This window comes from Lytechinus pictus, chromosome 3 (genome assembly GCF_037042905.1).
Source record: "Lytechinus pictus isolate F3 Inbred chromosome 3, Lp3.0, whole genome shotgun sequence".
In the NCBI taxonomy this organism is placed as follows: domain Eukaryota; kingdom Metazoa; phylum Echinodermata; class Echinoidea; order Temnopleuroida; family Toxopneustidae; genus Lytechinus; species Lytechinus pictus.
The window spans coordinates 70,917,745-70,939,522 of record NC_087247.1 but is presented as its reverse complement, the minus strand read 5'-3'; the positions used below and the strand labels follow the sequence as shown (position 1 = coordinate 70,939,522).

Sequence of the window (21,778 nt, the reverse complement as noted above, 5' to 3'; positions counted from 1 at the left end):
AAAATCAAATAAAAAAATGCTAAATAAGTAAACATATATAAGCATTGATTACAATAAAACCCCTCCCCATCCCCAACCCCACTAAAAGCCCACAATGACTATCACATAAGATTATATCAGGATTCAGTTTACTTTAAGAAATGAACTAAAATTCTAAACTTAGTTGTCTACAATGCTTCTTAAAAATGAAAAAATGATCCACAAGTTTGTATATTTAAAGGAAGGGTATTAAAAATAACGATTGCTTGATAAGATTGTCTTTATATAGCGCACAATATTCAAACATAAAAATATCACAGCTCTTTGAATAATACTTCACTTATAATGAGGATTCTACCATAGTTACATTCGCGTTGATATGAGAAATACTTTCAGGAGAATCTCTTGTAAACTATTTTGTGTCTGAAAAAAAAACCCCAAAGAAATAGTGTTTCATTTGTCTCATTCCAGGGTATTTTGCATCATATAAAAAGAAAGAGGAAATAAAACTGGAGAGAGCGAGGTATTTAAGTGAGAGATAGCGATATAAAGACAATCTTCCTCACCTGCCTGTAGTTTACATCAAAGCAAAGAAAATAGGCCACAGATGGCAGTATTTAATTTGTAATCGCGTGCAATCTCCGTGTTTTTACGGTATTCTGCTCAGGTTTCCATTACAAGAGCTCCGCAGAGTTCTTTCAGGCCGTCACGCAACAACTGAAAGCCCAAAATACTAGCGCAAACAAACAAGTCAACTAGAATCTTAGACCAAGATCGATGATATGTTATTTTCATTTCAGCAACAACATTTCTCCTTCTTGATAACCAATCCAGTTCAGAGACCTTCCAACTATTCTTCAATAATTATGATCGCAACTTTCACTTAATTCACACCTCTTAAGTTCCTACCAGTACGGTCACCAAAATTTCGTTTAACCGGGAGAGATACGATTGAATATCCAAGGTGTGTAGAATCGAGGCTTCAACAGGGTTGATTTCACACTTCAGTTGTTATTAGTTCTATTTTTTTCTCGGTTTCCCTCCCATGGGTGACTTCTTGGTTTAGTTTTTGTGTTTTTATGTACCAACGTCTTTATCTGCCTTAAATACAAAGGCTAAATATAACGATTTATAATAATAATAATAATGACAACAGCAACAATAAACGAGAACCCGTTAGTTCTGAGACCATTTTGTTCATCTAGTATGAATTATAATCTGATCTCTAAAAATAGTTTTGTTCCAATCAGGCCCAACTTACTCTTTGTCGTCAGACTATCATTTCACAGCATAACAACTTTATTAGGACCATCTAATTTAAGGGAGTGATATCTTTGAAACATTATGATTATAGGACACTGACAGGGCACAGCAAGCATTCTGATGAAGCCTTCAGTAGTACATCCCTCCCCGTGACCATGCCAGTCTGTTCAATTATATTTTCCTTTATTATTATATAAAACGATTACGTTATATTTGCCAATTTCAGTCAACAAAATATGTAAATTATTTTGATTGTGGGTAATGCTCCGTGACCTCTTTGAAATTTTGATTAATGTGTTTGAACATAATATCATCAGCATTCGCGCACTTTCCTTTTCCCTTTAAATATCAAAATGTATTGACTTTATATTGAAAATATAGCAGGAATCAATATCATTGCCGACAATATTATTCTAAAAAAGACAAGAACTCTTGCACGGGTACAATCATCATCGTGGAATCTTGAATAACGTCAAATAATCCTAGCATCTTATTAGTCAAATGTGGAGTTATGCATGCAAAACAACGAACAATGCCAGTTACTCGGGCAAACGGAAATACTTAAAGGTCAAACTCACCCAGAAAAAAGGGAATGTTGATTTGAACCAATAAAGACAAATCAAACAAGCATAGCGCTGAAAAACTTTATCAAAATCGGATGTAAAAAAAGAAAGTTATGACATTTCAGAGTTTCGCTTATTAACAAAAAAATTATGCACTATACTCAGTGGCATTCAAACGAAAGAAGCGATGACCCCCCCCCCCTCCCTAAGTCTATTGGTTTTTTTCATTGTTTGAATTGTTCAATATTTCAATATTACAGATTTGACAATAAGTACCAACTTGACTGAACCACAAAATTTTAAAACAATGGTAATTCCACATGTTCAAGGAGGAAATAAACGTTGTTTCACAGGACAATGGGGAAAATATTATTTCACAATAAAAAACAGAATAAATAGTGAATGAAGTCATTAATCCCCTCATTTGCATACAGACCTGGATGTGCATACAACTACTTTGTGAAATTAAGCAAAACTTTAAAATGTTATAACTTTCTTATTTTACATCCGAGATAGACGAAATCAGTGTTAAGCTTGTTGGATTTTTCGATTTTTCGTTTTTTATTCAAATCAATGTTTTGTTGGGGTGGACATGGCCTTTTAATGGAAAATTAAACCATTGGAGCAAATTACATAATGTAAAGGCAGAAAATCAAAGACAATATAATGGATGTTTGAGAAAAAAATGACTAGCAAGTGATGTCAGAGATCCGCCAATTGGCAATAATGCAAACAAGATCTGTGAGGTCACACATGTGCAACTCTCCCATTTGGAAACAGTGTAATGGGAATCATAGGGGTGCTAACATCATGGACATGGGCTGAAATCTCTCCTCAAAGGTAGGGGCACAATTGAGTTTTACATTGTTCTTTTATATACACGCACACATGCCAAGGACACCCTACATACACACACACACAACACACACACACGCACATATACAGTTGACTTGAGGCTAAAAGTTTACCTAAAACCAGGAAAATCAAAGAAAAGTTTACACTTGCCAAACATCATTAAATTTACTGTACCTTATATAATATTTGTGCTATCATGACGAATTTGATATCAAACAAATGAGTATGTCATGCCCCTTCATCACATTGCTTTGTCATTAGGAGCTGACAATATTTAGGTGTCATCCCCCCCCCCCCATCTTCATATTTTAGACAAATTAAAAATAAAAACTTGACAAAAACATTTCATATTTGTGCTAGTAACTTCTCAACACAAACATTTCAGATTACACTTTTGTGTTCAGTGGTGACATGTCATGGTAGAAAATGTAATATAAATCACAGATTTGACATTTATATATTTCTATGAAACGATGTTTGAAAATATAATAACAAACAATATAATACATTTGGCATAAATAAAATTCCACCTGAAATATACTTTAATCCCAACGGCCTCCCAATCATGTGAAGGAGCTTAATACGATCTTTCATTTGATTCAAAAACTTTGTCATGGTAGTATCCATATTTCAAGATATAGTATATTTTACGATGTTTGGCAAGCGAACAAATTCCACTGAATTACATGGATGTGTATAAACTTTTGGCCCCAACAATATGTATATATTATATATGAAGATAGATATATAAATATATATATATACGACAGTCACTTCTTAGCTTTATTCTTATAAAAGAACATAGATATATAATTAAATAGTGCGAGCGCGCAGCGCGAGCTAAAATGTTTGGAAATTTCAGTATTTTGTCCTGAAAATTAAACATTTTGAGCAATGTTTGTGATCCTGAACAAGAACTGTTTGCATTTACCCATGAAGACGATACGTATTTCAATAATCAAATAATGCGAGCGCGAAGCGCAAGCTGAAAAGTTTTGACATTCCGACCTAAAAAACTGGACATTTTAAGCACATTTCGTAATCATGAACAGGATAGGAATATAACTATATAATTGATGCGAGCGCGAAGCGCAAGCGGGAGAAATGAGATTTCATACCTAAAAACGGGACATTCTAAATATTTTTCTAATCAAGAACAGGATAGGTATAGAACTATACATACAAATGATGCGAGCGTGAAGCACGAGCAGAAACAAAATCGAGATTTCAGACCTAAAAACGGGACACTCTATTCATGTTTTGTAAATCGGGAAAGGGATGGGTAATTGGGTATCTTCCTACATTAATAATGTGAGCGCGAAGCGCAAGCAGAAGATTATCTATATTCTGATCTGAAACTTTATAATTTAAGCACGTTTTGAATAAAAACTAGCTGCGTATCTGAATAAACATGCGTGCGCGTATTTAGATTTATTATTATAATCTGGACATTTTAAATACATTTTCTTATCATGAAAATCAATGATGCGAGCGCGAAGCGCCTGAAAATATTTGTTATATTGATCTGAAAACGAGTAAATTTAAGCACTATATCAAGCACTGTGTAGGAAAATTCTGAAGTAGGGGGGGGGGGTAATCCTACAAAACGTGGTTCATTTTCATAACATATCTGTCATTTATCAAACCTTCCAGATTCCAGGGGGTGCTGCCTATGGAAAATAACACACGCAGCATCCCCAGCACCCCCGCTTCCCAGGGCCATGTTTGGAAACTGAAAATTTACCCCCAAAACATCTCTCTTTTCTGTTTTTTTTTAATCTTAACAAACAATTTATCCGTGATATAATGTTTTAAAGCATCATTACATGTCCTCTCATAAAAAAAAGAACACTAAAGATCTTTTGATAGACTAGATAAAATATAAAATTTAAGTAAAATATGTACCAAAGTAATGGGGAAGTTGAACGTCGATATGACATCACAAATTGATAAGATACGATTGATTTTGTTTTATAGACACGGTGTAAAAGTCCAAAAAGTTTACAAAACTGATTTCTACTGGGTCTACGTATAACAAAATAATTATAACATTCAAATCGTACACATTAACAGAGATCTAATTGTACATGATGAGATAAATGCAGGATTTATGAAAAGACAAACCAAACATTATAGTTAAATATTCTATCTAATTTTAACATTATCAAGTATTATTTATTTTAGAGGGCAGGTGGAGTATACCATATTTAAACAAAAACTTGATATCTACAAGATTGTTTAAATGCCAAATATACCCATATACAAAATGTTGACGTCAGTAAATAGATAAAACTAGGCAAGCATTATACTGGAAATACCAGCAAAATTTGATGTGATATAAAACACGACATTTAGATGATTCGTTTATTTTCACCAAACAGTTATAGGCGTCGCTTTGGGAGAGGCGATGATGTTACACATTATTTATTTTGTATTTTATTATATGAATTGTATAATATGTCATTTTTTCCAACTTAACAAGCTATTCCTTGAATCAAAATAGGTTAAATTAGGAATTGAACCCAGTTCAACCTTAACGTAATGAGGGAACTTTTAAATATTTGATATTTTATATAACTGAAATCAAAAGAAATAGCGAGTAGATGACGTGATCATTTCCGACGTTACATACAAAATATGATTTGCATTTAACATTTTTGTGATTTTTAGCAAAACTTTTTAATTGTCAAAACTTTGTAATATTGCATGCAGTTTTGATGGAATTTTCAGTGATAAGCTTGTTTGATTTTTTAATTTATTCAAATCAATGTATTGTATTGTTGGAGTGGATTCAGTCTCAAACATAAATTATGATTATATGTCTTTGAAAAGGAAAAACAATTTTAATGATGAGCGTTGAAAGAAATAACAAGTAAATAGCTACAGAATAGTAGCGACAGAAATAGTGACAGAAACGATTTGTCCAATTTCAGGTAGCCTCGTTTCAATTGATTACAGCTTGGCGTTGTTATTCTCTTTCCGTTCATTATATTATGAACACGCATGCTTCTTGCTTTTTACTGATAATAATATAGGGGGCTCGTCTTTGGTGTATATTAAAGTACTCTGTGTTTCAAGTGTTTTTATTAGAAATACATGTTTCCTACTAAAGATTTTTTTTCTTTGAATCTCCATCTTCTCCTAGTAATCTTAGTTGACGACATTGCCTTTAAGCGTGTGATCAGCAATATACTTGATTAGAACATCTTTAAGGTTGATCAGTTTGCTTCCATTAGCTGAGGCATGAATCGCTCCATGGCTGAGGTGACAAATGCCATGAGTAATCTGTTTGGATCTATAGTCTCCACTTTTACTAACGCCAAAATATTGTCCAATGAGGGATCACAAATATAGCGTGTAGAGAAACAATCTGAAGCAGCATTTCGTATTTTAAGAAGAGTGTAATGGTTATTATTGTCAGTGTACGGTATACATGGTATAACTCTCTCGCAAGAATATTAATTCGCTTTTTAGGGATACATTTCTGATAAGTATATCTTCGTTGCTATTAAACAAATATAATTTTGTAATGCGTCCATTATTGCATCACGTGTTGATTATTTTACTCGCATAAAGTCTGTACATTACCATAATATTGGCTTTTCTCTCCCTTAAATAATTTGATTGAAACGATGTGTCATGCATGGTGAAGACTATTGGAATAGGAAGTATTTAATGTTATCGATTATGAATGCATGTCAATGTTTTGTTTTATTTCCAAATTTCCCCAGCATCCCACGTTCTCTAACTCACTCTTTGACTTCCTTCTGTCTCTTTCTTTCTCTAACTTTCTCATCATACTCTTCCTGATCACCCTTCAATCACTCTTTTATTATCCATGTCGTGTCTCAGTTATCCGATGTATGATTGATAATGGAATTTTCTCACATATAGATAATAAAAGAGCACTTGCATTTGCCAGTATTCTCTTATGTACATCACGTATGTCAATCCTTTCATCTATATGGAAAATCTACCTTTTACTGGTTCACTTTAAATCTCCAATATAAAACACATCTTTTGAGAATTTTCATCATGAAGAAACACCGGGAGAGAATGGGGTGATATCAGGTTTTCCAATAAAATATACAGGGGGCTTCATATCTTACAACCACATAAACAATTGAACTTTTGTCGATCCGTGTTTGTTTCAAATGACTTAGGGGTACAAGACAAATAATTACGTTGCTTGAATTGGTTGATGCGAACATCACGCGTCATTCATTGTGTTCATCAAATGCAATGTTATATCAACCAATAAAGGATACTAAACGAGCACTTTGATATTACCTTACTTAAAGGCCAACTCGGAATTGAGAACAAGGCAGCAATAAGTTTGCGAGCATGTATAATGTAAAATATATTGACATCAAAGAGTTCAAGTAAAATCACATTACTAAAACAGATTAGAGTTAATTTGTGATAAGTAATATCTTGAAAAGGTGTAGACAACTTACTATTTATGTTTTATTAAAGATTTATGATTGGATTGGGCGTAATTCTCTATCTCGGCCTCTCTCTAAATGAAATGCATAATTTGATATTCATCACTTTAGCCTTGTTTACTGAGACGTGGGATCCTAGTGGGAGTAAAATTATATTATACATGGATTAAAATTTCAAAGATATTTATCTTATCACAACCCAGGCGTACATATAGGTCGTTTTTGGTCGGAGAAAGGGTCGGATGAAGCCCAGTCGGAGTAAAGGTCGGAGTAATTAGACGGGCACTACTCCGACCTTTCCTCCGAATGGGCTTCCTCTGACCAAAACAGCCTATGTCTGGGTTGTGATAAGAAAAATATCTTTAGAATTTAAATCCATTCATACTAAAATTTTACTCCGACTATAGGATCCCACGTCTAATTGAGGCTTGTTACAACCGATAATAGCCACCTTTTGCAATCCTCACGGACGCTAATATTAGGGTCCCCTAACACAAAAGTTAACGCTTAATCATATTACGCTTGATTTGTAAGATTGATTGTACATTATAGTCAATAGAAATCAAACGTAGAAAACTGCTCTACAATCAATGTTAAGCTTTGTGTTACAGGGGGGTTACAGGCCCTACAGATCTGCTTTTCGTGTGCAAACTTCTTTCCCGCGACACCCGCACCATACATGCATGTACATTACGAATGATGGCTGGAGATATTCGAAATGCGGGACCTACAATAGATTATGACATGGATAAGAAAGTGGTTTTTCAAACAAATCGAGTACATATTGAGTGAGGAAAAAGTTACTGAATTAAGGCTTAGATATAGATCATTACAGTCCATCGAATCGATATTGCATTTAATGTGGTTTATTGGTGGATCTCTGGCAATTGATTCCATGGGTCAAATCACCTCTCCAGCCGAAACCATTTCGCATGCGTTGATTATGTACACAGCATGTATACGTCTGAACACGTACCAGCCTTTTGTTTACTCCCACTCAAACGATATGCCTCTAGCACACAATGTAATGGGCATTATGTTTTACTTTCCCCAGAAATGGGGATTAGATTCGAATTCCCGGGGGTACCACTTCCATTGATGAGTGGATACCAGGCACGACCATGCGGTTTCGAAAAGCACCCTAAACAAGGGAAGCAAGGCTTTTCCAGATTATGAAAATGCATCTCTTAACAAGTATTTAGCTTGTGAAACCCTACAAGTATTGAAAACATATCCTCCTTTTCAGTATTTTAAACATCGTTTTTGACACCCTTAAAACGTTACATAGGCCTATACGTAACGTACTTGCCCACTCTTTCCCTTTTCACGCGTGGTCGCGCCTGGTATCCACTCTTCAATGGAAGTGGGCCCCTCAGGCGGCATCTCGAGCTCTGGGAGGAACCAAATGTGGCTTTGGAAAGTCGTCCTAAATCGGATTTATCTTGTATTGTCTTTCCGTTGATGCCCACAATCAAAGTGTTGATAATTATTATATCGCTGTTACCATAGTAGCAACCAGAATTTTGCACACGAAACGCAGATTGAATGTTTCCGTTCCAGATGCGAAACGAAAAAAAATCTCATGTCACACAATTTGCATTGCAGGACAGAGTTTTACGACCATGACGATGGGCCCAAAAGTCTCTTCCAAAATCAACTACCGTCGCAAATAAGCGTTCGCGTTCTCCAACGAAAGGTCGGGAATGTCGCACCAACGCATAATGTCGCAGCCCCAAAACTTAGTTTCATTACCTAATTTTACACACATGCATAAATATAACTTCGTAATAGTAAAAACAATAATAGTAATAATTATCGATGTACGCTTTGCAAAGCAAATCAGAAATGAAAAAGCATAAAAATATAAAGCGAGAGCGAAGCGCGAGCTAAAAATACTTCATATTCCAGTCCGAAAAGGGGTAAATTTAAGCACTTTTTCAAGCACTATGCATGAAAATTCTGAAGTGGATGGGGATGCGAACGCGAAGCGCGAACGAAAATTTTAGCCTATGGTGATTTTGTTACCTGGTTGCTAAGAAAGCATGAATGCTTGTAAGCAAGCAATCAGAGGACCGACGGCTTAAGGTCCTCTCCAAGGGACCTGGTAGGCATAATGACTGTTATGCCTTACCAGAAACCCCCGCTTTACCGACTGAGCTATCGCGCCTCTTTTGAGACATGAAATATTTTTTTATTTTCCAAGTCTTCACCTCACCCTATTTTAATCACTCCTCTGTCTCCTCTTATTTTTCCCCATTTTCCCTCCTCTCTTTCCCCTTCTTTTCCCTTTTCTTTCGTTCCCCTTCCTGTTTTATGCGGGGGGGGGCGGGCCTTTCCCTGGATCCGCCTATGCCCTGTCGGCGGATGGTAAAGGAGTTTTTTTTGCGCTCGCGAGCTGATCTGAACCACAAATCAGGAGTAGTACTGCAACAAGTCGGCAATGATACATATAGTCACCGTAGAGGTCTAGTGCCAGTAGACCATTATGGTTATAAGATGAAATGAATATGCCTATTGGACGAAATGATGATTGGACGAGATGGTGATTGGACTTATTGGTGATTGGACCCATGGCAACGATACCAAATGATTGTTAGCTGAAATGGGTTTAGACAAAGTGATAGCGAACCAACTGAAGTTAGACCAACTGGGACATGGACGAAATGAGAGTAGACCAAGTGGTTATTAGACCAATTGGCTATTAGACCAAAATGTAATAGACGTAATGATATTGGACAAAGTGGATATTGGACCAATTGAAAAAAAAATACAATTAGACTAAATGATAATAAACAAAACGGCTATTAGACCAACTGGCTGTTAGACGAGATGGTAATTAGACGAAATGGTTATTGGACTATGCCGATAGTTGACTAACTAATGGTAGACGAAATGATATCAGACCATGCGATAGTGGGGAAAAGGCAGTAGACGAAATGGCAATAAACCGATAAATATCCATACGAAGAGTAATCCTGATTTCCAAATCACTTAATTCTCTTTCTCGTGTCTCAAAATACTTAGTGAAAGCATATTTTATATCTTATCTGTGGCTCGAGTCCTGAAGAAAATACCACTGTGACGTTATGCGTTGCGACATGTGACGTTATGCGTTAGAAATTTGCTGCGACATTATCCGTTGCGACATGTGACGTTATGCGTTAGAAAAAATACGACATTATGCGTCGGACGCTCTTGGCATAATGTCGCAATCTGCGATATTATGCGTTGGTGCGACATTATCGGTTGTAACAAGGCTACTGCAGAGGAATTGATTTTCCTCAAACCGTAAATAATGTAAGAGGATTTGGTTGTCGAAAGTGAAATAAAATTGGCCAAATACTAATAAAGTTTAACTGCTGAAACTGCACTGAAAATGGAAGATATCAATATTGAAAAAAATAATGCAGAATTCATTTTAAATCATACCATATTTTTTTTCTTAAAATCGCACAATGATTGTCTCTGAATCAACATTTCTGGGCTTCTTGAATTTTCACATAAGGCCACTTGAGGGGTAACAGTTGAATTTGAATGTTCATAGATTTTGCTGTCAATGTTAGATTCAAATTGCCTAAGTTTTACATTAATAAGAAATACAAAATTAATCATTATTACCATTAAACTTTAATTTTCTCCATGTTTATATCACTTATCGCCTTTTAATACCACATCCATCATAATTATTATTAGATTAGTAGTAGTAGCAGTAGTATTAATAATAGTGTTTATTTATATATTACTCAACATCATCATCATCATTATTATTATTATCATTATTATTATTATCATCATCACCATCATCATCACCATCATCTTTCTCATCAGCCACATGGAGAGAAAATTAATATCGAAGAAGTTTCGGGCGGGCTTTCTGTTTAATTTGCGTTACTCCGAGATAAAATAAAACATTATAAGATACTGATGTAATGGAAGAACTTATCAAAAATATCCTTTGTATGATTTGGGTTAGGAATGATTTGCGAGGCCATATCTGTCCTGGGTTGGGGAAGTGCAAAGGTATAAAGGCCTGATATGATTACTCTTTCTTAAACTTCGATGTCAGTATTGGGAGGACTTATTATGACAAGGCAACAACTTACAATGAGTTTGTTCTGGAGACATTTGGAATTCATTTTGCCATCATTGGTTGAGAATAATCAGGGTCCATTTTGATGAAGATTTACAACAATGGTAACTTTAGTGTTACTACAATGTCATCCTTCATTCTGATTGGCCCTGTTACCATGGTAGTTACTATAATGACAACGTTACGAGAATTGTAAGTATTTATGAATCAGGGCCCATGGGGAGACGGTTGGGTCGCAGAAGATTTGGGAAAGGATCAATGATGTCATTAGAACGAGTATTTGGGGGGGATTTCAGTATACCCGAGGTCAAAATGACTTTCAAATTGATGGCATACTCTACCGAGGTCGAATAATTAACTTTCCTTAGCTAGCTGCGATGCCAGGAGCGTTAGAATACTTCCACAACAACAACAACAACAAATCAAAGGAGTCACATCCATGTGCTTGGTACTATTTCATAAAGATTAGTGTTTGCCGAGATCACAAAGCTGACATTCATTAATGGAGTCGCCGGTAAATTTCACTGTTAACTGTTGGCCTCATAAACAATCGAAACTAATAATTAAGGTGACTGCTGACATTTACAACAATGACCAATCATTCATCGTACTATACTACTTATTATAAGAGTATTGCCCGTGTATATTCTAGAGTACTCCTACTGTTAATTTTCATTACTACCAAAAATGGTGATAAATCGAGAAACTGTAATTGTTATAAAAATCTATAAGGACAACAAAATAGATTGCTTATCAAATTTCTTTAGAATTGCATTTAAGACAAAAAAAACTCATTAGGGGTTTTATTTTTTTGCGATTTTTGTAGGGCCCTTCAGGTTTATTTATGTTTTATAATAAAGTATTTAAACATTAACAACAAATAATTGAAAGCCTTAGAAAATGACATAAGTCTACTTTTCAAATCCGGGATGCCATTGTTAGAGTTAATATCGTACCTCCTCACGTTAACCCTACGTCAGACTAATTGAAATAGCTTAAAACGTGAAATTTGTTTAATATTTCAATGTAATTTGTGTTTACTTGGATTGTTAAAAATGTTATTACTATTTGCATTTATTGAAGTAATCGCATAAGGATTGTAAAGGTAAAGTCATAAAATTTTCTTTGAAAAAAGGAATAGGAAACAAAATGGCGAAAAAATGCATCATAGATTTCATCCATGAAAAACATTATTCATATTGTTTTTTTAGAAAGACTAAGGAGGTGACATTGTTTATAAGACTACAGAACAATGTATATTGATTGAGGGTACAATTCTGATTTCATGCATAAATCATACATAAATTTATATAAATTGAAATCTTGCGAGGAAGATAATATCCATAATCGAATAAAAATAAGTTGTGCGTCGATGCCGAATGAATAATTAAAGAAATAAAACAAAATCAGTAGATGAATGATGATCAACGAGTTTATAAGATACTTTAAACATGCTAAATCAATAAAAAATTCATGTTAGATCTTTGAAACGATAAGTGCTGGTATAAGCCCAACTCCTAAATTCATTTATGAGTCTGTTTTTTTTGTCATTTGAGACGTCATTAACTAGAATTAACGATATGATTAATGGAAAGAGGGACATAACGGATTCTGTCGTATTATTGTATCAACGGGGTCGTTTCCACAAAAATTCAATCTGAAGCTATTCCGCTAACAGTTATTGTTGTATGACAAAAACAATTATTGGATCTTTTGTAAAGTGCGAAAAAGTTCGGTAAAATTTTTGAATTGTGTACAGTTGATATGACTCTAATAACTGAACTACTTTCATGTTCGTTCCTCCATTTTATACTCCTCTCATGCTATCTGCATTTCTCTATTATATATATTTCATTACCAATCTTGTATTATTTATTTTTTCACCATCATGTTTCCCTCTCAGCTTTCAGAACGTCGATCTTCATGTATTTCCAAGTGTGAATTATGTTTGCTTCATTATTAGAATGACTGGAGATAACTGAATACCTACACGTAGTCGTTTGGTAGTTTGTTCCTCTGTATCAGTATAGACGTGCATTAACTGTCTTTCTAACAAATAATGACGTGATTTCATTCTGTAAAGAAGAAAATGAAGTATTTCAAGTGAGTAACTATGTATATCTGTAATATAAAAAGGAGTGACTATAAGATGTTGAGAAGCCGTGGCGGTGCATAGTCTACAAACCGAGTTTATATTTACCATCATTTGGGTCAGATTCGGAATGTTGACAATTCAAAGACACGGATGATTTCAAACAGGCTGTAAAGGTAAGAAATGTATACCACGGATGTTTTTATCCCGAGGTGTATATCCACTTTCGGTTGTTTTATTTTCCTCCACACTCGGGCCTCCCTACAACCTCATCAATATTCTGAACTGACTCTACCCAAAACCGTCGTAAGTGGTCGCCCTTGCTCATACGACATCGGTGAAGCGCTAAATTCGGGATTTATCTTCCGTTCAATGTTCTATATTACTATGGAGGAAAATCCCGGCAAGAATCATCCCCCAAAAAACAAAACCCAATAAGAATGTTATGATAACGAATCACTATATAAATATCAGCTGTCTATAAAGATAAAATATATCATTTACCGAAATTGTAATTTGAAATGAGATGTGAAAAGTACACGGATACGAACATGGTGTTCAGTGATTCTGTACGTGCAAAAGCGTCGGACAATACTGGCAATAGCTCAGAGGTAGGTTGTACAGTCCGCATTCGTACCTAGGATTTCGTTTGTATCGGAAGACAGAAATGACGTTTTCTAAGGGCAGAGCAATCACTGCATTTCTATCTGGTCGAGCATGAAAGATTAAGTGATACTCCCTGAATTTAAGTCAATAAAATGACCATGATATTCTAATCCGAAGAAGCCTTATTAGTTGTTGCTCATCCGTGCTAAAGACATTTTAGAAATAACCTCGCTTCATTCTTATTAGGCATGTTAAGGTACCAGTAGGTTTTGCATGGTATATATAGGATACATACGGAGAATTCGGGTCAGATTTTTCATGACTAATTCAAACATAGCTATCGGCACTATGCTTTTAATAAAACGCGGACAAAGCAGCGATAAAGAGCTTTGAAGTCGCCTTTCACTTCCACCTGTCACTTTCTTTTTCTCTCTTCCCTTGTTTACTTTGATCTATCCCTATGTATGTTTATCACTCTTTTATTTCTAAATCCCACTATCTGTACAGCTATCACTCCATATTTCCCCTTCTCTATGACCGTTTCCTCATCTGTACCTCTCTCTCTCTCCAATATTCACCAAATACACCAATACCTGGGCACCAATATCCTTCTATACCACCTATTGTACACATGCATGCCTTAACAAATTGCCTTGACATGAAGTCGCAATTGTAATTCTTTCAATACCATCCTTCATTGTACACATACCTGCCTTTACAAACTGCCACGACATATAATCGTTATTGTATAGTCGCTCACTTTTGCATTTCTTCCAACACACGGTAAGAATCATATTACAGTAGACTTATGAATTAATATTTCATTTTTCAGAGCAATTTACAACCACCGCTTCGTTTTCTCACGTCCAATACTATTTTTAAGCTGATTTGTATTCGAAATGTAGAGCATCTCGTCTTTCATGTCTCATTGTCCTTTGAACGTGAGATCAGAGTTACATTACCTTTAAAAACCATGAACTTTTAGCCAGCAATGCAGAGTAACGAAAATTCTCTCTTTATCTCCCGCGTCTTGCTCTCATATCTTTTTTATTTCCCAAATTAATGAAATGCATCGAATTCAACTAAACCCGACCTACAAAGTCGAAGTTTTGTTTCAGAATTTCCTGTCAAAGATTTTACTCAAATTGTCCATGTGTACTTTCTTTTGAACAGCTCTTTGCTCTCAGTTTAAAAAAATCAGGGGGTTTTAATGTCATAAGGGTTCTCGAAACAATGTACAGAGCACCAATACTCACAATTCTAATCTGCTCATATAGCTTTCAAATAGGCTTGGTTTGTCAACACTGGTATCACAATAGTGTTGTTTACTTTTTTAGTTTTGCAGGTCCGCGCTTTTACATGAGGAAGTATATGTGTATCTCATTGTTAAGAAATACACGAAACCTCCCAATATCATGATCATGACGATGATGAGAACGACATGGGACTAGAGGAGGAGAAGGGTTATTGAAGAAAAGGGCAAACACATACATGATATCATCGAGATAATGCACACAGGACCATATGTTGCAAGGAATGAATTTACTCCTACTTTGACATTGCTGTCTTTTGAGAATTGTTATATGCATGTATGTCAATCTTTCATTAGACCTCCATTTTATAATTTTTGAAACAAAATGATGACAATGTATATAGGTCACCTGTCCTTGTAAAAATAACAATAACAACCCGCGTTTCGTCATCGCATCTCTATTGCTCATTTTCCTCAAAGCCAACTTAATGTTTCCTTTACAAAATACACACATGTCCTGTATTGCACAATAGGATATCGTACTGAAATACCTCGATAACTGGTTAGCGTTGCCATTTTACATCACAAACCACGCAACATGTTTGATACATATTACATATTCATCTTATTCATGTTATTCACTTTGAGCTTTATTTTTATTTGATTCTCAATCTTGAATCGCTCATGTAGCATGTATTTATTGCAAAGACAACACCGTCTTTACACAAATTAATGAACGTCTGATGAACTTGGAATGCTTAATTCATGAACTAATATATCCCCCGATGATAGGGCAAATGCATAAGAAACTATAACTAAAAAAAACTCCGTCCTTTCTCTTTCCCAAATCATATCCCAACGTACCGACCTGAAATAATGTTTTTTTTTGTTTTTGTTTCTTATCCACTTCTGAATTGCAAAGTATGGTATATAGATGTAGCTCAAGTTACATCGATCCGAGCTTTCGTGTCTCAGTTTATGTCCCTACAGACTTCTCAACTCGACTGATTCTCTCTCTATCTCGTATACCGGTGGACAAACCCAACAAATGAGAATAACACTTGGAATAAGGCAAAGTCGAGAAGAGAAAATAATTATTGAATCAAACTGATAAAGATTGTGCGTGTAAGAGACAGGATCCATATCAAAGATATTGCGCTGCCTAGGAAGGTTATTTACAACAATTTAATCCATATTTCAACAACATAACTTAATGTTTAAATACATAACTTTTGCATCATGGATACTGTTAACTATATCGTCCCTGCTCTTACATTTGCTCCAGCGACAATTGCTCCGCTGTGAATGTCAACTTCAACTTTGGATTGAACACTATACCCTATCGTAAACCTAACCCTTAATAAAACCCTATACCATACATGTTAAGGCGACCGCATACCTTACGACTGGTCTGCGACCCGATTTTGGAACAAATCGCATTTTGCTCATTTTCTGAAGATGTGAATGGAACATATCATTTTATTTGAGGTTAAAATTAATTGAAATAATAATATTATAACAATTTTGAAAGATTGCAAGTCCTTATTTTGGTGTAAAGTCCAAATTAGTTTCAAATCGTAGCCAATCGTACGACTGCTATGACATCATTACGACTATATATTAAATTCGCTTTTATTCTAAGAAGGATGATAGCATAGTCATGAATTTGATCATAGGTATTCGTACGATGATTTAGAACATTGCACAGTAAGATATTCCAAGTCTCAATATTAGCATCAAATTATATTACATCTTATTCTGAAATCGGGTCGCAGACCAGTCGTAAGGTGTGCGGTGGCCTTTAGACGAAATAAAGCCCGGATCAATTGTCGCAGGAGCAAATGTCGTGTCGCCCTCATGTTACGCCTCATATGATCAGCGAAGGACGACCTTTTCTACTCTTCTGCCTAAATATTTTGCTGTTGATTGTATAGTGCAGAGCGTCAAAAAAATTAAACAGATTCATTGTATGTACTATAAAAATAAGCTTAGCGCTAACAGTAAAATAGCATCGAAGCATGACTTAAGGGAAAAGTAATAGGGTTCCTTAAGCTATATCCTTCATGCCATGAATAACAGTACATACATCCTAATGTTTTTTTTCTTAACACCTTTTCTAATTACTCAAAGCAATCTTGAATTTTATTGTCGTAGTATTGATTGTCGTGAGTAGAGAAGTGGAGTCGATATTATATTCATGTAGTATAAAGGTATACGATGACCTTCGTTGTAATCCTCAGACTAGACTGCTTACAAAAGTACCACACCGCTTGGACAATTACTACCATCAACAATTTATTTCCTTCCTAGCATTATTACTTCACTATTCTCCTTTCTCTAACCTTCACTCGCACCACATTTCTTATCTTAGTTTTAAGTCAATACTACCCATCTATCTTACATGTCGTCCGCATGGAGGTTTCGCGTCGTATTCAGAATTATGCATAAAAAGGGTAACGTGAGAGTCAAGAAAAGGATGGCCACTCTGTAATGAATACTCCAATTTCTGAATATTACGGTTCAACAAAATCTTCCAAAGTATCCCAGTATTTCTCTGTCTCACTTAACAAAATACCATTCATGATTCGGCATATATTTCCTCCATGTTCTTTAATAGTTAGAAGTCGAATTCGATTATCCTGGCATTGATAGATCTCCCCATGCATGTCCGTACTTTCATGGTGGCGTCAACGTATGTATCTTGTCCATATCACATTTCATTATTTCTTACAGCAATAGAGAAAATGGGAAATATCAAAAGATAAGTAATCGGAAACTTGGCATGTTTAAATTGACAAAATAACAGACTGTGCTGCTCCCAATATCAAGTCATGATTTTTTTTCTCTAGCAGCTAAAGTATATTTGATTTTTTTTACGATTTTCAATAAAAATATTATTTTAATGATTTCCTTTAGCCGCACTCCAAATATTGCTTCTCTATGACAATGCGGTTCGGTTCGATCGGTTTAAAAAGTTGACACTGGCCTTTCAAATCATTACTTATGCTCCAACAAAATGGTGATATAGCTATTAGTATCGGTCATTATTCAATGGGGGATCACTTTAAGTCTATTTAATCAAATAAGAGTCCAATGGAAGGTCGTAAGTCACGGCGATGTATGACTGCACCTAATCGGTAGTATGCTAGATATGCAGAACAGAGCAAAACAAACTATAACGACCGTTATCTGACAGCTCGGTGTAATTTAGTCGCAGGTTATATGGCAGCTTATGTTAATCGTGATAATTGGTAATTAAACTTGTGTAAACAAGGTCCCTACTAGTGATGCCACCAGAAATCACTCAGATAAATATCGTATGTCTACAAAAGTTCATAAAAAAGAATGATCAAGTAGTAAACACAATATGTTGTAATTCTGTTTGTAAATAAATATTATGTTATCCCATAACCTGAATGTGGTACTTACCTGATGTTTGTGGTATTACCGCTCTCTCAAGGAGTTCTACATAGTCAACTTGAGAGAATTCATCAAAACGCTCGTGTGTAAAATTCAGCCCAGCATTTTTGAGATATTGATAACTTGCCCCAGCCATGAACAAGGGGTCCTGCATGCCCCTATCATTGAAATGATAGAGAAATATCCCTCTCTGCCACTCGAATGTATTCCAAACTTCAAGAATTATTCTTCCAACATGTGAATGAGGAGGCATAAACTTGGTAATGATTTTGGAGTGTTGGTAATTGACTGATTGTGCTCCCACTGTAATGAGGGGTATATTCCATCGTTGAGCAAACCTATGTACTGGAAGCAGGGCAGACTCGCAAACTGGTCCGATATAAGCATATACTTTAGATTCTACCTTCATATCAGCTGCTAAGAACTGAGTAGTTCCAGAAAAACAATGACTGTCTTCTACTTGCAATGTTACATTCCAGCCATGTAGATAATCTGCTGCTTCTATCTTCTCTAGTGCTATTCTCAAAGCAGGAATCATCATTTGCAGGTGATAAGGATAGTGACGACCTGGAGGTAACCATGGTTTATCATTATGAGCTTTAGTTGCTAAGTAATAATTAGGTAACATAACACCCCATGTCATTGTCTTTTCAGCAGGTATTGTACAGTAGCTAACATCAAACACTGAAACAAATGTGATACAAAAGTGCACAAAACATCGGATATTGGCCATGCTAAATCCAGGCTTGTTTAATCCTTGTAAGAGTCTCATGATAGTTCCCGAGTTGTGTCCATATAGTTATAAATGATGAGCAACACAGGTAGCATGACAGCGAGAATGCGTCCGTTCAAATCGTAGTCTCAATGACAAATGATCGGGAGAGCTGAGCGAGCGTCGATTGAACCAACAGTGAGGTATTGTAGGCAATATAACAAGCAGCCAAACTTGGACTAATTGTACAATGCGGGTGCGCTATTGCTCCAAAGATTCATAATTAAATGTTTATTACAGAATAGTCGGTTTTCGTTCGAGAGATGTCATTTAATCCATGTTACGTACAAACTCTGAATCATGCTTCATGAAAAGTAGTATACATCTCTCACCGAATGAGGCGTGCACTCACTGAATGCATTAGCTTGTATGGTCATTAAAGGGGGCTTTGAAATTACACGCATTCGGGTATGTCCAAACATATTTATTTAAAGTGGTGACGATGATCGCATTCTTATTTCAATTATAACAAAAAAGTTGTAATGAACAGAGTAAAAAACAAATCATTGTACAAAATAGGATTTCTAGTTTGTTTTTCTATGCCCGAATACTATTCGACTATTTTGGTTAGGAAACATGTGATTTATTAAACAAACTTAGACACATGCTGTGATCTAGCTTTGACCTAACAGTTCTAGATAAACAAAGAATTAAGTATGGAAACCACCCTTGGGAGGTGATATGAAGTGGCCGCCCTAGTGAATATGACTGCCATAATTGTGGGGAGGATTTGATCCCGTTATTTTTTATTGACTCACTGATATTGAATCTGTGAGCAATATTTGCAGAAAACTTGACATTTGACCCTTATATTCCTCACGCAAGAAAAACGCTGTTGGAATGTTGTCGCCAGTGTACTTTAGCCTCATCATTGACTCTTTTCTTCATCGCCAAGGTTTGTTCTCCCCATTGATATGAAACAAACGAAATGCGTGGATAATGATATGCAAGAAAGAGCGTTCTCTTCCAGTCCATACGACCGCACGCTACAATCTCCTCCATTAACTCTCTCATTTTCTCCGCCGGCTAATATTGAAGGGTCGAGTCGTAGTGTCTCACTTTATGGAAAAACTTTGTCCATGACACTAACGCTGAAGGGATGTTAACAGGGCTTATTTTTCGTAACGAGATAATTATGGAAACGAAATGGACACTTTACACACGCTTCCTATATTGAAGTCATTTGTTTTCATTTGTAGTGGTCTGCCATCAATTCGTCCTCGAGTTTTTAGAGTAATGTCTATTTGAGTTGACTTTACTCTAGGGGAAAGCCAGTGAGGTGGATGAAATAAACGTGCATACACATGGAATCGAAACAAAATAATACAAAACTTCAGAAACGCACTTTTCTTTTATCCATCTAAATTGTGTGTATACAAACTGCCATTTTATTAAAGTCATAATTAATATATTGCTAAAAAGCTCGTCTGTAAACATCGTCACTTCGGATCTGAGAAAGATAATTAAGCCGTTTACTATCATGATCACATGTTGGATATCTCAATATATCGTATCTGGGATAAGAACTTGTCTCCTCGTACTTTATATCGGCATTTTAATTAAGATTTGTTGACAATGCCCAGTGTATTGAACCAATGTTTGTACCCTCAATTGACCATTGTTTGGTCTCTTGATATTTGCACAAAAAGTCAGTGCTTTGAATTGCGCCTAGTTTCGTATCCTCATCTTAAGTGACGATACGAGGGAAAATAAAGTAATACACGTTGCGAAATTTTGTATTATTGGTGTTTCAAAATATGCCCCTTTATTGCTTGATCTAACCTAAATATTGACCATTGTTGAAGTTTCATTCAGAAGCACCCCCCCCCCCCCGGTCATGCTTCATAAGTACATCAATGATCAAACAGAATTAATGATTAATGAAATTAGATATGATAGTATGAAACCTTGGCAACGGTATTGTTGCATTTGATGTAACGCTAGTTTCAGCCCAGCTAATTCGTTATTGATACGTGATAAAAAACACAATGTAGATGTAAATCATGAATTAGTTAGCAAAATATATGCACTATAATTATGCTAACAACGAAAGAAATGAAAGTCACAGGATCTAACAAAGCGCAAAGACAATTTGAAGTCGTATGATTTTGTTTACAATCTGTTTGTCGAGTAATTAATTGCTCAGATATGAACGCTCCTGCAACAACGATTGTCTCTTTTCACTCAATTTGTCAATCGGTTGAATTAATCTTCGCTCAATTTTCATTGGAGAAATAGGTGTCCATTCTTGGTCGCTTATATCGAATCAAATCTACACGAAAATGGTATACCCCCCTCTCTCTCTCTCTCCTTTTCTCTACCTATCTTGTATGCATGTAGGCTATACTTTACCTGACAGTTAAAACTGTGACAGTGAGCATGGTAAGTAATGTTTTCAATGTGAAACCCAACTCCACCCTGGAACCCTAAAAAGACTGCGG

General features: G+C 35.6%; 1 protein-coding gene across 1 annotated transcript; it reads right to left on the bottom strand.

The window, feature by feature from the left end:
- Nucleotides 1-18,545: 18,545 nt before the first annotated feature.
- Nucleotides 18,546-19,702, bottom strand: LOC129256120 (atrial natriuretic peptide receptor 3-like). Its single transcript, XM_054894400.2, has one exon. The coding sequence runs from the start codon at nucleotides 19,335-19,337 to the stop codon at nucleotides 18,546-18,548; it is 792 nt and encodes a 263-aa protein (XP_054750375.1). The 5' UTR covers nucleotides 19,338-19,702.
- Between the last annotated feature and the right edge of the window lie 2,076 nt (nucleotides 19,703-21,778).

Excerpts from the sequence above, each read along its gene's own strand:
- LOC129256120 (XM_054894400.2), bottom strand. The coding sequence starts at position 19,337 with ATGAGACTCTTACAAGGATTAAACAAGCCTGGATTTAGCATGGCCAAT.